The sequence below is a fragment of the Gorilla gorilla genome, chromosome 3, assembly GCF_029281585.2.
Source record: "Gorilla gorilla gorilla isolate KB3781 chromosome 3, NHGRI_mGorGor1-v2.1_pri, whole genome shotgun sequence".
NCBI lineage: Eukaryota > Metazoa > Chordata > Mammalia > Primates > Hominidae > Gorilla > Gorilla gorilla.
Window position 1 is genome coordinate 148,085,864 of NC_073227.2, and position 16,487 is coordinate 148,102,350.

A 16,487-nucleotide genomic window follows, 5' to 3' on the forward strand; every position below is an offset into this window, starting at 1 on the left:
ATTCTCTGATGGTAGTTTGTATTTCTGCGGGACCAGTGGTGCCCAAAATCTCCTTAAGCTGACAAGCAACTTCAGCAAAGTCTCAGGATAAAAAATCAATGTGCAAAAATCACAAGCATTCCTATACACCAATAACAGACAAACAGAGAGCCAAATCAAGAGTGAACTGCCATTCACAATTGCTGCAAAGAGAATAAAATATCTAGGAATACAACTTACAAAGGATGTGAAGGATCTCTTCAAGGAGAACTACAAACCACTGCTCAAGGACATAAGAGAGGGCACAAACAAATGGAAAAACATTCCATGCTCATGGACAGTAAGAATCAATATTGTGAAAATGGCCATAGTGTCCAAAGTAACTTATGGATTCAATGCTATCCCCATCAAGCTACCATTGACTTTCTTCACAGAATTAGAAAAAAACTACTTTAAATTTCATACGGAACCAAAACAGAGCCCATATAGCCAAGACAATCCTAAGCAAAAAGAACAAAGCTGGAGACATCACAATACCTGACTTCAAACTACACTACAAGGCTACAGTAACCAAAACAGCATGGTTCTTGTACCAAAACAGATATATAGACCAATGGAACAGAATAGAGGCCTCAGAAATAACACCACACATCTACAACCATCTGATCTTTGACAAACCTGACAAAAACAAGCAATAGGGAAAGGATTCCCTATTTAATAAATGGTGTTGGGAAAACTGGCTAGCCATACGCAGAAAACTGAGACTGGGCCCCTTCTTTATACCTTATACAAAAATTAACTCAAGATAGATCAAAGACTTAAACATAGGACCTAAAACCACAAAAACCCTAGAAGAAAACCTAGGCAATACCATTCTGGACATAGGCATGGGCAAAGACTTCATGACTAAAACACCAAAAGCAACGGCAACAAAAACCAAAATTGATAAATGGGATCTAATTAAACTAAAGAGCTTCTGCACAGCAAAAGAAACTATCATCAGAGTGAACAAGCAACCTACAGAATGGGAGAAAATTTTTGCAATCTATCCATCTGATAAAGGTCTAATATCCAGAATCTACAAGGAACTTAAACAAACTTACAAGAAAAAAACAACCCCATCAAAAAGTGGGCAAAGGATATGAACAGACACTTCTCAAAAGAAGACATTTATACAGCCAACAAACATATGAAAAAAAGCTCATCATCACTGGTCATTAGAGAAATGCATATCAAAATCACAATGAGATACCATCTCACACCAGTTAGAGTGGCAATCATTAAAAAGTCAGGGAACAACAGATGCTGGAGAGGATGTGGAGAAATAGGAACACCTTTACACTGTTGGTGGGAGTGTAAATTAGTTCAACGATTGTGGAAGACAGTGTGGCAATTCCTCAAGGATCTAGAACCAGAAATACCATTTGACCCAGCAATCCCATTACTGGGTATATACCCAAAGGATTATAAATCATTCTCCTATGAAGACACATGCACATGTATGTTTATTACAGCACTATTCACAATAGTAAAGACTTGGAACCAACCCAAATGCCCATCAATGACAGACTGAATAAAGAAAATGTAGCACATATACACCATGGAAAACTATGCAGCCATAAAAAAGGATGAGTTCATGTCTTTTACAGGAACATGGATGAAGCTGGAAACCATCATTCTCAGCAAACTAACACAGGAACAGAAAAACAAACGCCACATGTTCTCACTCATAAGTGGGAGTTGAACAAAGAGAATACATGGACACAGGGAGGGGAACATCACACACAGGGGCCCATTGCGGGGTGGGGGGCTAGAGGAGGGATAGCATTAGGAGAAGTACCTAATGTAGATGATGGGTTGATGGGTGCAGCAAACCACCATAGTACATTTATACCTATGTAACAAACCTGCACATTCTGCACATGTATTCCAGAACTCAAAGTATAATAAAGGCTGGGTGTGGTGGCTCACGCCTGTAATCCCAGTACTTTGGGAGGCCGAGGAGGACGGATCATCTGAGGTCAGGAGATCGAGACCATCCAGGCCAACATGGTGAAACCTTGTCTCTACTAAAAATACAAAAATTAGCTGGGTGGGGTGGCACACATCTGTAATCCCAGCTACTCAGACTCGGGAAGTTGAGGCAGGAGAATGGCTTGAACCCGGGAGGTGGAGGTTGCGGTGAGCCAAGATCGCGCCATGGCACTCCAGCCTGGGCAACAAGATGAAACTCCATCAAAAAAAAAAAAAAGTATAATAATTTAAAAAAAAGAAAAATATAGCAGAAAGGAAAATGTCTTCAAAACACCAGTGATGCAATCACTAAGATCCAAAATATGGGAAACTATCGTGCAAAAATCCTGGTTTCTTCAATTTGTAAGAGGAAAAGAGAAAAAAAAACAGAGATGAAGAAGAAACTTATTGATTAAAAGAGACTTAAGAAACTTAAGAGCCTGAGTCTAGTGAACATACTGAAAAACAAATACAACAAAACAAAGTCAAAAAACACTTGAGACAGTGGAGAAAATGTGAATGCTACCTGAATATGTGATGATATTAATAAGTCACTTTTTTGGATAAGATAATATCATTAACTTTAGAGACACATACTGAAATATTTATGGAAGATATGAAATGATGCCTAGGATCAGTTTCAAAATAATCCAGGTACAGGGGAAAGAGAGTGTGGAATAGCTAGAGGTAGAGATGGAACAGGATTGTCTAAGTGCTTATAATTGTTGAAGCTGGGTAATGGATATTGGAGATTCAGTACATGAGGCTCTCCAGACTTTGGTATATGTTGGAAATTCTGCATAACAGTAAAACATAAAAACAAAACCAATGTCTTCCAAAATACAGGCATAAAAACCAAACAACCAAACAACCAACAAAAACCCGATGACTTCCATTGCCCTCGGAATACCAACAGGCTTCACATCTTTCTAACCTAATTTATCATTTGCCTTTTCCCTCACTCTGCTCTTGTCAAATCAGCCTTTCTGCTTGTTCCTTAAACACACAAAGCTCAGCCTTCCCGAGGAAGAGAGTTCCAGGCCATTGCATGGCTCTTTGCTGACTTCACTAAGGTCTCAGCTTAAATGTAACTTCCTCATATATACCTTCCTTGAGCAGTGTATCAAATACAACATTTCCCCCCTTCCCAGCCCTGCCCTTGTCACTCCTTATTCTTTTCTCTTCTATTCTTCTTTGTAGTACTTACCACTATCCGACTTCACATTTGTGTTTATTGGCTTTCCCCCTACTGGAATACACGTGCTTTGAGGGGATGGTATTGGACATTCTATAAGAATGTGTATCAGCAGCACTGCTCTACTTCTGTAGCAAGATGTAATGTACTTCCTATTAACTTTGAATATAAATATATGTCTATCTTATATCTTGATCCCTCCACTTGGCTCCATAAGGACAAGAATTCTCATAGTACCCCCATAGCACTGAACCTGATACACTGACTTAACATTTGTTGATTAATTTTAGAACCTTATTAAAGTACATACAGTCTCTGACTTATGAGTGTCCAACTTAGAACTGTTCAGCTTTACAACAGTAGGAAAGTGATACTCATTCAGTAGAAACCACACTTCAAATTTTGAATTTTGATATTTTTCCAGACTAGTGATCTGTGGTATGATACTGTTTCATGATGCTGGACAGCAGCAGAGAGCCACAGCTCCTAATCAGCCACATGATCACAAAGGTAAACATCCAGTACTGTAATCTACAGTATACTGTATTTGGCAAATTACATGAGATATCCTACACTTTATTATAAAATATGCTTTGTGTTAGATGATTTAGCCAAACTGAAAACTAATGTGAGTGTTGGAGTGTGTTTAAAGTAGGCTAAGCTAAGCTACAATGCTCCGTAGGTTAGGTGTATTAAATGTTTTTTTTTTTGTTTTTCGCTTTTTCTGAGATGGAATTTCACTCTTGTCATCCAGGCTGGAATGCAATGGCTCAATGCAACCTCCACCTCCTGGGTTCAAGCGATTCTTGTGCCTCCACCTGTGGAGCAGCTGTGATTACAGGCACTGGCCACCACACCCAGCTAATTTTTGTGTATTTAGTTACGATGGGGTTTCACCACATTGGCCAGACTGGTCTCGAACTTCTGACCTCAGGTGATCTGCCCGCCTTGGCCTCCCAAAGTGCTGGGATTGCAGGCGTGAGCCACTGCACCCAGCCTGTATTTTCAACTTAGTGCTATTTTCAACTTATGATGATCAGTTTATCAGGATGTAGCCCCACTGCAAGTTAAAGAGTATCTGTATTTGAGGAATACTTAAATAGAACTGTCTAAATTCATCAACTAATGTTCCACCATAGACTATATGACTGAACTTAATTTTACACAAGCATTTCCCTAAAAATATGTTCCTTACAGTTGTACTTTTACAAAATGATTCTTTTTTTAAGAGATGGGTCTTGCTCTGTCACCCAGACTGGAGTGTAGTGGTACGATCACAGCTCACTGCAGCCTCAAACTCCTGGGCTCAAGCAATCCTCTTGCCTCAACCTCCCAAGTAGCTGGGACTACAGGCGTGCTCCATCACACCCAGCTAATTGTGTTTGTGTGTGTGTCTGTGAAGAAATAGGGATCTCATTATATCATAGTGAGATAAGATCTCACTATGTTGCCCAGGCTGGTCTCAAACTAACTCCTGGGCTGAAATGATCCTCCCATCTTAGCCTCCTAAATTGCTGGGGTTGCAGATGTGAGTCACCATACCTGGCCAAAATTATTCTTTTATTTATTTGTATTTATTTATTTATTTTGAGATGAAATCTCACTCTGTCACCCAGGCTGGAGGGCAGTGGTGTGATCTTGGTTCACTGCTGCAACCTCCACCTCCCAGGTTGAAGCGATTCTCTTGCCTTAGCCTCCTGAGTAGCTGGGACTACACGCACATGCCACCACACCCTCTATTTTTCGTAGAAAAATTTTTGTATTTTAGTAGAAATGTGCCACCACGCCCTGTATTTTTAGTAGAAAAATTTTTGTATTTTTAGTAGAAATGGGGTTTCACCATGTTGGCCAGACTGGTCTCGAACTCCTGACCCCAAATGATCCAGCTGCCTTGGCCTCCCAAAATGCTGGGATTACAGGCATGAGCCACTGCACCAGGCCCTCAAAATGATTCTTTTAAACAGTGAACAGACATTCTCAAAAGACATATAAAAGGCCACTAAGTACATAAAAAATGTTCGACATCACTAATCATCAGAGAAATGCAAATCAAAACCACAATTAGGTATTCTCTCAACCCAATTAAAATGGCTTTAATCAAAAAGAGGGAATAATGGATGCTGGCGAGGATGTGGAGAAAGGGGAACCCTTGTATACTGTTGGTGGGAATGTAAATTAGTAAAACCACTATGGAAAACAGTACAGAAGTTCCTAAAAACTTAAAATGGAACTGCCATATGAACCAGCAATCCCATTACTAGGTATATATCTAAAAGAAATGAAATCAATATATCAAAGACACATCTGCACTCCCATGTTCATTTCAACATTATTTACAATAGTCAAAATATGAAACCAACCTAAGTGGCCATCAATGGATGAATGGATAAATGTGGTATGTGTGTATATATATATATATATATATATATATGGGAATATTATTCAGCCATTGAAACCATGAAATCCCATCATTTGGGGTAACATAGATGGAATTCATGGTCATCATGTTAAGTGAAATAAGCCAAGCACAGAAAGACAAATTATTACATGTTCTCACTCATGTGGGAGCTAAAAAAGTGAATCTCAGGTCGGCAGCGGTGGTTCACGCCTGTAATCCCAGCACTTTGGGAGGCTGAGGCGGGCATATCATGAGGTCAGGAGATCGAGACCATCCTGGCTAACATGGTGAAATCCGTCTCTACTAAAAATAAAAAAAAAAATTAGCCAGGTGTGATGGCATGTGCCTGTAGTCCCAGCTACTTGGAAGGCTGAGGCGTGAGAATCGCTGGAACCCAGGAGGTGGAGGTTGCAGTGAGCTGAGATCGTGCCACTGCACTCCAGCCTGGGCAACAGAGCGAGACTCCGTCACAAAAAAAAAAAAAAAAAAAAAAAAAGAATCTCATGAAGTTAGAGAGTAGATTGGTGAGCCCAGGAAACAAAGCAAGATCTTGTCTCTACAAAACGTTAAAAAAAAAAAAAAAAATTAGCCAGGCATTATGGCACATGCCTGTAGTCCTAACTACTCACGAAGCTGAGACAGGAGGATTGCTTCAGCCCAGGAGTTTGAGGCTGCCATGAGCCATGATCACTCCACTCCACTCCATTCTGGGCAACAGAGTGAGACACCATCTTTTACAAAAAGAAAAAAAAAAGAAGAAAAGAAAGAAAGAAAAGAGACTAGATTGGTAGTTACCAGAGGCCAGGAATAATAGCGGGAAGGAGGCAATAAACAATAGTTGATTAATGGGTACAAATACACAGTTAGAAGAAATAAGACCTAGTTTTCAATAGCTCAGTAGGGTGACTATAGTTAGCAATAATTTAGTGTACATGTCAAAAGCTAGAAAAGAGTAATTCAAATGTTCCTAGCATAAAGAAAAGGTAAATATTTAAAGTGATGGTATCCCAATTATCGATTTGATCTTTATACATTATACGAATGTATCAAATTATCACTCATACCCCGAACATATGTACATCTATCATGTATCAATTAAAAAACACTTATGCTGGGCGCAGTGGCTCATGCCTGTAATCCCAACACTTTGGGAGACTGAGGCTGGAGGATTGCGTGAGCCCAGGAATGAGACTAGCCTGGGCAACATAGTGAGATAATATCTCTACAAAAAATAAAAATAAATTAGCCAGGTGTGGTGGTCATGCCTGTAGTCCAGCTATTCAGGAGGCTGAGATGAGAGGATCTCTTGAGCCCATTAGGCTGCACTGAGCCATGATTGCACCACTGCATTCCAGTATGGGTAACAAAACGAGACCCTGTCTCAGAAAAAAAAAGAGTGTTGTGTGGTCTGGGAAATGACACAAATTTTATTTGCCATGATGACGATATAGAATATATATACTGTGGATAGAAGTTCTAGAATAAGTTTGGTAATCTTAACCAAGATTTTCCAAACTTAACCACTGAATCTTTTTTGTTGCGCAATATATATTACAATACAGTAGAATAATGGTTTATGAAATATACTTTCAGGAAAACATAGTAGACAAAAGATAAATAAGAGTCAATTATATACTTTGTGAGAAATTTTGTTTTACCAAAGAAATGCTGTAGGGTATAGAAATATGATAATCTCTTAATAAATTGTAAATTTGTGTGCAAAAAAAAGCTTTAAATTATTTTCCTGGTACATCCATTTGCATTGTTAGCTCTGTTTTTTGTTTTATTTTTTAAAAACAGACATAAAACGAAAAACACTTAACTTACTTTTTGGAAAGCAACTTAACTCCTAAGAAAATAACAACGGCTTCAACCCCAAGAGCAGCAAGTATTATGCCATTATATAACACAGCTTGTTCTTGAGTCCAGGCATACATATCCATTGTTAATGGAGTAATGATGCTAAGAAAAAAAAAATTATTCTTATTTTATTTAAATCACAGTAACTGTTATACTTAAAGTGAAGTGTAAGTTTTAATAATGACAGCTACACACTCAAGAATGTGCATGCCTTTTAGCAATGACAACAGACCCAAGCAAAAGTTTGAACACATTTTAAGCATTTGTTGTTACATACCTAAGTTACTAAGTTTGCCTACTCATATTTTACTTCCTAATGTTATATTTTAATTATATAACTAATATAGCCATATTACAGAAAGTCTGAAACAAAGGAAAAGGAAACAAGCCATACCAATCATAATGCCTATCATTCTAACATTACTAAATAATCATGGTTATATTTTTAATTAAATTGGTCTCTTTCAATGCAATAATGTTATATTAAGTTATCAGAATATACTGGATTTTTGAATATATATATTTTTCTCTTTACCTCTCAATGTCTCTTCCTTTACATGACTATATCCTTCCTTGCCAAGTTTCTCTCCCTACATTCGATCTCTATTAACTGACTACGAAATGCAATTTATATTTATTGTTTATTACTATTATTTTTGAGACGCCAAAGTCTCACTCTGTCACCTGGGCTGGAGTGCAGTGGCATGATCTTGGCTCACTGCAACCTCCATCTCCTGGGTTCAAGCAATTCTCCTGCCTCAGCTTCCTGAGTAGCTGGGACTACAGGCGCCTGCCACCATACCCAGCTAATTTTTCTATTTTTAGTATAGACAGGGTTTCACCATATGGCCAGGCTGGTCTTGAACTCCTGACCTCAAGTGATACACCTGCCTCAACCTCCCAAAGTTCTGCGATGACAGGCGTGAGCCACTGCACCCAGTCTGAAATTCATTTAACATTGTTTAATTGGTATGTTACTGTTTAATGGGTATGGAACTTCTGTTTAGGATGATGAAAACATTCTGGAAATAGCTAGTGGTCATGGTTGTACAACATTGTGAATGCACTTAATGCTACTGAACTGCATACCTTAAAAACAGCTAACATGATAGTGCCAGGCGCGGAGGCTCACGTCTGTAACCCCAGCACTTTGGGAGGCCAAGGTGAGCAAATCACTTGAGCCCAGGAGTTCGAGATCAGCCTGGGCAACATGGGGAAATCCTGTCTCTACAAAAAATATAAACAAATTAGCTGAGCATGGTGGCGCATGCCTGTGGTCCCAGCTACTTAGAGGGCTGAGGCTGGAAGGTCACCTGAGCCCAGGAGGTCAAGGCTGCAGTGAGCCGTGATTGCACCACTGCACTCCAGCCTGGGTGACAGAGTGAGACCCTGTCTCAAAACAAAACAAAAAAAGTTAACACGATAAATTTTATGTTATGTATATTTTCCCACAATAAAAAATTTCCCCTAAAATATCAGGTGAGCTAGAACTTTCATATATCTCAATAATTTTGAAAATAAAAACACCAAGCAAACCTACAAGTACTAACATAAAAATGACACAATGTATTAACAAGTAAATAAACCAAGTTGTCAAATGATATCACATAATCTATGTAAGTTTAATAGATACATGTATATACATACACTCTTATACATACATAGGAAAAATGTTTGAAAAAATACAAACTAAAGTATTAGCAGTGGTTACTTTCACAGAAAGGAGTGGATATAGAAATACAGTTGTAATATTTGGGATTTGAATGTACTATTTTTATAATTTCATGGAAAGTTATTTTAAAAATAAAACAGCCATATGATAAAGGTCAATAAAGCCTGCACAAGGCAGAGATTTTGTAATATACTAGGTTTTTCTTCAAGGTCAGGTATTAAATTGAGTTAAAATTACCGGATTGAATCATATATATATATATTTTATATATATATATACACACACATACACATATATGTAGGAAATTATAGAGCTTAAGGATAATTAAATCATGGCATTAAAGTTTTATAACTGTATTTATCATAAAACTCAGATGAAAGAGGGAAAGAGTAGTGAAACAGATTCTTTTATAAGAAAATAAGATAAGGTAGTTAAGATTATGGACAAATAATTAACTACATTCAAGTTACAAGCAACAAAATGTATATACATTTTTTACATCATGGTAAGAAAAATTTGCCTTACATAAGATTTTCAATAACATCTATATGCCTAATTAACATTGCATTAAGAAATAAAGGTTAAAACATAATCTGATTCAGATGAAGATGGAATAAAACTTACGTTTCAAAAAGGGCAAAGATAAATAGAGCCACAAAAAACAGAACATTGATGGCCACAACAGCAACCTGGTCAATATTTCCTTGGGGAACCTGAGCTTCATCTGTACTTGCTATAGGGAAATAGGAGAAAAATTACATTACCTATACATCTAATTTTTCTTATGACATTAAAGTAATGTAGAAATTACACTGTAGCAAAATTTATAAATAAACATTTAAAAAATTTTTTAGGCTTCAAAGTAGTTTAATAATAAGATAATTTGTTTATTTTTTGAGACAGGGTCTCACTCTGTCACCCAGACTAGAGTGCAGTGTCATGATCACAGCTCACTGCAGCCTTGACCTCCCCAGGCTCAGGTGATCCTCCTACCTCAGCCTCCCAAGAAGCTGGGGCTACAGATGTACTACCACGCCCAGCTAATTTTTATATTTTTTGTAGAGATGAGGTTTCACCATGCTACCCAGTCTGGGCTTGAACTCCTGAGCTCAACCAGTCCGCCCGCCTTGGCCTCCCAAAGTGTTGGGATTACACGTGTGAGCCACTGTGCATGGCCAACAATAAGATAATTTATATGACAGAAATAATTTTTAAATGGCATCTAAAAGCAAGGTGAATTTTCTTCCCCAGAGATATACTTCAATCCTGTTATCTTAAGAAATACTAAGATGTATTTTGTACTTGGTATATCTCAATCCAAAAACAGGAATGTAATTTATAGAACTCTGTTAACATAGTGATCTCATACTAAATATATTTGCTTTAAATTTCAACTGCAGATTTTTTCCGCCTTACTTAAATCTTAGACTTACAAGAATTTCATGAAGAACTCCAGTGGTTTATTAAATCAGTTCCCAGTTCTACGATTTACTTCAATGGATATATATTTTGATTTTCAGTGTTACACGAAATTAGTACTCATGGCCAGGAGTGGTGGCTCATACATGTAATCCCAGCAGGTGGGATTACATGTGGTTTACATGTGGATTACATGTGGATTACAGCAGGTGGGAGGCCAATGCAGGTGGATCACCTGAGGTCAGAAGTTTGAGACCAGCCTGGCCAACATGGCAAAATCCCATCTCTACTAAAAATACAAAAACAAATTAGCCGGGCGTGGTGCCACATGCCTGTAATCTCGGCCACTTGAGAGGCTGAGGCACGAGAATTGCTTTAACCAGGAGACTGAGGTTGCAGCGAGCCAAGATTGAGCCACTGCACTTCAGCCTGGGTGACAGAGACTCTGTCTCAAAAAATAAATAAATAAATAAATAAATAAATAAATAAATAAATAACAAGAAATTAGTATTTGTAAAGATCCTTATATTATCATTACCATTTAAAAAACCCCTATCATTTATATTTCTGCAAAGAAATAATCAGGATTTTATGGTGGTTTTATAAATAAGGAGGACAAAGTAAGTGTACTGACTTCTCATCTTGAACAATGCCTTAAGGTTAATACACATTAAGCTATTCTTGATGTAACTGAGAATCATGCAGACATATTAATCTACTCATATATATTCATCACACTGTTTTGTAATTTATCCACTTATTCAGAATAAAATAGTATTTTTACACAAATAAATACCAAAATAAGCCAGGCATTTTTTTTTTTTTTTTTTTTGGCGGGGGCGACGGAGTCTTGCTCTGTTGCCAGGCTGGAATGTAGAGACCCGATCTCTGCTCAATGCAACCCCCAACTCCCGGGTTCAAGCGATTCTCCTGTCTCAGTCTCCCAAGTAGCTGGGACTACAGCTATTTTTGTATTTTTAGTAGAGATGGGGTTTCACCATGTTGGCCAGGATAGTCTCAATCTCTTGACCTTGTGATCCACCCGCCTCGGCCTCCCAAAGTGCTGGGATTACAGGTGTGAGCCACCACGCCCAGCCTATGCCAGGTATTAATACATAAAATATTACAAAAATATGTTTATTTATGCTATCTTAAATTGTGTGTAGTGTCAGTTGTTGGTGGTGGGTGGGTTGGGGGGCTTTCCTAAGATGCAGTAAGTTTCTATGATTTTTTTCATAATAATGCCTGCTTTTCTATCTCAGGATTCTTGAGAAGGAGTTCCTCCTCCAACAATAAGTAGATTTGGAAATAGTCTGCTATACTTAAAGGGAATTAAGCACCTTGGACGCTCAACATAGCCTTATGACCTTCCTTTGTAATCACACAAAGAGAACTGGCCACCTTTGTCCAGAACCTTTGCCAGGGGTAGGCCCTGATGGTTGTGGCTCTTGTACTATTTTGGATAGACCTCTCTGATTCTTAATCACCACCTAGAAGTCAGTCTTTACTCCTTCAAGTCAGTATCAATATTGCCCCAAGTCAGACTGGAGTTTGCTTCATAATATGTGGTTAGTTTCCTATAGCTTCTACTCAGTGTTGGCTTCAGTGGGGTATCTCAGAAATGTTGCATCCTAGACTATGGGGATTGACTAGATATCCTAATTACACATTTTTTAAAAGACTACATTAGTATATGGATTCAAATTCTATGCAATTAGAAATTATAATCCTGTCTCATAATAACCTCTTTAAATTTGAATAGCTTTAAATTAAAACAATTATGGAAGTTTTTACCAGACATATTTTATGCAAACATTTACTGAAATTTAAAAATTTTATTTATAAAAATTATTTTGAAGTAACTAGAAATCTCATAAAAGAAAACACTACATCTTCTCTAAACTCATTCCCATTTGTACTTTAGAACAGTGCTGCCCAACAGAACTGTGACGTGACGGAAATGTTATTTATCTATGCTAATACAGTGGCCACTAGCCACATATACCCATTATTGAGCACTTGAAATGTGGCTAGTATGACAGAAAATAATTTCTTAAATTTACTTTATTTAAATAGCCACATGTGGCTAATGGCTACTATATTGGGCAGCATAGCTCTCAATCTTTGCTGCACAAAGTGTGATTTGTAGACCAGAAGCATCACATCACATGGTAGTTTGTTATAAATGCAGATGCTCAGCATCTCACTAGGGTTGCCAGATTTAGTAAATATACAGGAGACCCAGTTAAATTTAAATTTCAGATAAACAATAAGTGTTAATATAAATATGTTCTGTGCCATATTTGAAAGTTAAGTATAAGAATGTTCCATGAAGTATTTGGATTGTATTTATACTTTTTTTTTTTTTTTTTGAGACAGAGCCTCACTCTGTCACCCAGGCTGGAGTACATGGCGTGATATCGGCTCACTGCAACTTCTGCCTCCCAGGTTCAAGCGATTCTCCTGCCTCAGCCTCATGAGTAGCTGGGATTACAGGCGCCTGCCATCACACCCAGCTAATATTTATATTTTTAGCAGAGACAGGGTTTCACCATGTTGGCCAAGGGTGGTCTTGAACTCCTGACCTCAGGTGATCCACCTGCTTTGGCCTCCCAAAGTGCTGGGATTACAGGCATGAGCCACTGCGCCCAGCTGGATTGTATTAATACTAAAAGTTATTTGTTTCCAGGTGCAGTGGCTCACACCTGTAATCCTAGCACTTTGGGAGGCCCAGGGAGGCAGATCACTTGAGTCCAGGAGTTTAAGGCCAGCCTGGACAATATGGCAAGATCCTGTCTCTATTAAAGAAAAAAAAAAACCAACGTTATTTGTTGTTTATTGAAATCCAAATTTAACTGGGTGGGACATATTTATATTAAAACATTATTCAAATTTAATTGGGCATTTTGTGTTTTATTTTTTATTATATATAAATTATATATTTTTATATTTCTTTATTAACTCCCCTATTCTGAGAAGCAACATCCTATGTTTTACAGGCAACCCTATTAAGTATCACCCTAAGCCTAATGAATCAGAATTTGCATCTTAACAAGGTTCCCAGGTGATTTCTAAGCACATTAAAGTAAATGAAGCACTGATGTATATCATTATCCCCTTCCAAGTTCTGAAATACTGATTTTTACATATCTTCCCTTTGTCATACCTCTACCTCACCCTCTTAACTTCCTCCTTCGCTTTACCTGATAGCTCCTTGAAGTTAGCATCCTATTTTTTACCTTTGAAAAAAGGAGTTTATACACACTGCTGGCACTTCACCTCTCATTCTTTATTTTTTATTTTGAAAGTTTTCAAACATATTCTCACATATTCATTCCTCAGATTCAACAATCTTTTGCCACACTTGAATCATCATGCCATCCTTTCTCTCACTCCCTTTTTGCTGCCATAGTGTTTTTCACTGGATGACTCATAAATTTTTATCTCTAGCTTTTATTTCTACTGTCAAAATTACAAATGCCTGTGGGATTTTTTAGTTGTTCTAGAGTAACAGCATATTCAGCTTGATCCAAATTGAAATCATCTTCTCTTTTCATCTAACCTCCCTTCCTAAATTCTTGTTCTCTCTCATTCTTCCAGGTGATCTAGAATCAAAACCTGGCAGAAATGTTGGCTTTCTCTAATCCTTAATATTCTCTATCCAAATCTCTATCTTGATTCCTCCTTCAACAACTCCTACTTATCCCTTCTCCATTCTCAGTCACTGCCCTACTTCAGGCATAGTCAAAATTAATACTTTTATACTGTCTTCCTGAGTCATCCACACAATGTTCTCTTAAAAAGAAAAACACAAATATTGTACCTATGAAAAGCTTAATAAAGAAATTGTTTAAATTTGTTACTGGCATTGTATTTTTTTCACATTCGATACAGTTTCTTTTACTGGCTTTTCAGTAATGAAATTGTTACCAGTGAGATATTACCAGTGAGATATAACCAATCTGGATTAGCCTCTGCATGGAATCAATGTCAAACTTCTCCTAGTTCAAAAACTTACTGTAGCTCCTCACCACTCTGCTCTACTACATTTATCTTCCACTATTTCTTTTGTGAAAATTAAATAAAAGAGCTATGAAAGTACCGGGTAAAATAGTAAAATAATACTATGTCTTTTCCACAACTTTATGAACTACTGAGGGCCAGGATCAGTCCTTGCATTCTTTCCCCAAGGAGGATATAATTAGTACCTAAATAACAGTTTTTTTTTTTTTTTTTTGGTAAAATATAGCTACTTACTGGGTTCTCTGGCTTATATGAATCACAGAAGATCTAAAAGATGAAAATGTATATTTCTAAAGTATACCAAAACAACAAAAATAAAAAGGCAAAACCATACCCATTTTCATACTTAATAAAGAACTGCTTTAAATAGACATATTTATTTGGTAGTAAAGATATGGAAATCATTGCAAATACCTCAAAGGCTTTAGGATACTGGCTCTCTGAAAATAAGACAAAGCGATTTTTTACAATGTTTGTAACCTTGTCAATCATGACCACCAAATAACCGATATGGGTATGCCTCTTTAAAAAAAATCAATTTGCTCACGCCTGTAATCCCAGCACTTTGGGAGGCCAAGGCGGGTGGATCACAAGGTCAGGAGATCGAGACCATCCTGGCTAACATGGTGAAACCCCGTCTCTACTAAAAATACAAAAAATTAGCCAGGCGTGGCGGCGTGCGCCTGTAGTCCCAGCTACTCAGGAGGCTGAGGCAGGAGGATGGCATGAACCCCGGAGGCAGAGCTTGCAGTGAGCAGAGATCCCGCCACTGCACTCCAGCCTGGGCGACAGAGCGAGCTCTGTCTCAAAAAACAAAAAATAAATAAATAAATAAATAAATAAATAAATTTAGGTCACTTTCAGCTTTGAAGATCTTCCCCAATCACCCACTGTGTTGTCCTCAGAAGCAAAATCGAAGTAAATACCAAACAAACAGAATCATTAGAAACACTTTGATAATGTTATATTAATTCAGCCAAATGGGTTAAAAGTACCTTCTTCAAAATTAATACTTTTACACTGTCTTCCTGAGTCATCCACACGATGTTCTCTTAAAAAGAAAAACACAAATATTGTACCTATAAAATGCTTAATAGAGAAGTTGTTTAAATTTATTATCGGCATTGTATTTTTTTCACATTCTAATGTAGTTTCTTTTATTGGTTTTTCAGTAATAAAACTGTTACCAATGAGATATAACCAATAAACTTAAGACAGAAGTTACAATTCTTATCAAATTATCATAAACAGGTAAAATGAAAAAAATCCAACTCATCCTAAAGCATACATGATCTACTTTAGTATTTGAAGTTTTATAGTGATTATAAACATTAGTAATAAATGTTTTTAGACTATTGAATAAAGCACTCTAAATAAAACAATTTTAAAAAATTTTTTCGAATATATAAAAGAGATATATATTACTAGTAACTTTTATATTTAAGACTGATACAAATCCATTAATCTATTTAAAATGTTACTTCCATGCCTTTCCCCTACTTAGCAACATGTAGTTAGTAAATCAAGACCAAACCTTGAGGCCGGGCACAGCCTCACGTGGCTCATGCCTGTAATCCCAGCACTTTGGGAGGCCGAGGTGGGCAGATCACTTTGAGGTCAGGAGTTCAAGATCAGCCTGGCCAACATGGTGAAACAAAAATTAGCTGGATGTGGTGGCATGCACCTGTAGCCCCAGCTACTCGGGAAGCTGAGGTATGAGAATCCTTGAATCCAGGAGATGGAGGTTGCATTGAGCCGAGATAGTGACACTGCCCTCCAGTCTGAGCAACAGAGTAAGATCTTGTCTCAAAAAAAAAAAAAAAAAAAAAACAAAAACCTTGAATCTTCAAAGACCTTCCTTTTCTGTTCTCATTTATCAGGTTGTCTTTTGGTTGCCAGTATTACATGCTTTAGTACTACCTGACCAA

General features: G+C 37.4%; 1 protein-coding gene across 8 annotated transcripts in view; it reads right to left on the reverse strand.

Moving 5' to 3' along the window:
* Positions 1-16,487, reverse strand: part of MFSD8 (major facilitator superfamily domain containing 8) — a 49,038-nt gene that overhangs the window by 6,488 nt on the left and 26,063 nt on the right. For 5 of the 8 annotated variants that reach the window (XM_055385330.2, XM_055385328.2, XM_055385325.2 and 2 more), the window contains 3 exons: positions 15,555-15,610; positions 9,742-9,850; positions 7,413-7,547 (listed from right to left, as the gene is read on the reverse strand). In XM_055385330.2, coding sequence (XP_055241305.1) covers positions 7,413-7,547; positions 9,742-9,850; positions 15,555-15,610 — 300 coding nt within the window. The remainder of the gene's footprint in view (positions 1-7,412; positions 7,548-9,741; positions 9,851-15,554; positions 15,611-16,487) is intronic. The other 3 variants (XM_055385331.2, XM_055385329.2, XM_055385327.2) reach the window with 1 other exon arrangement.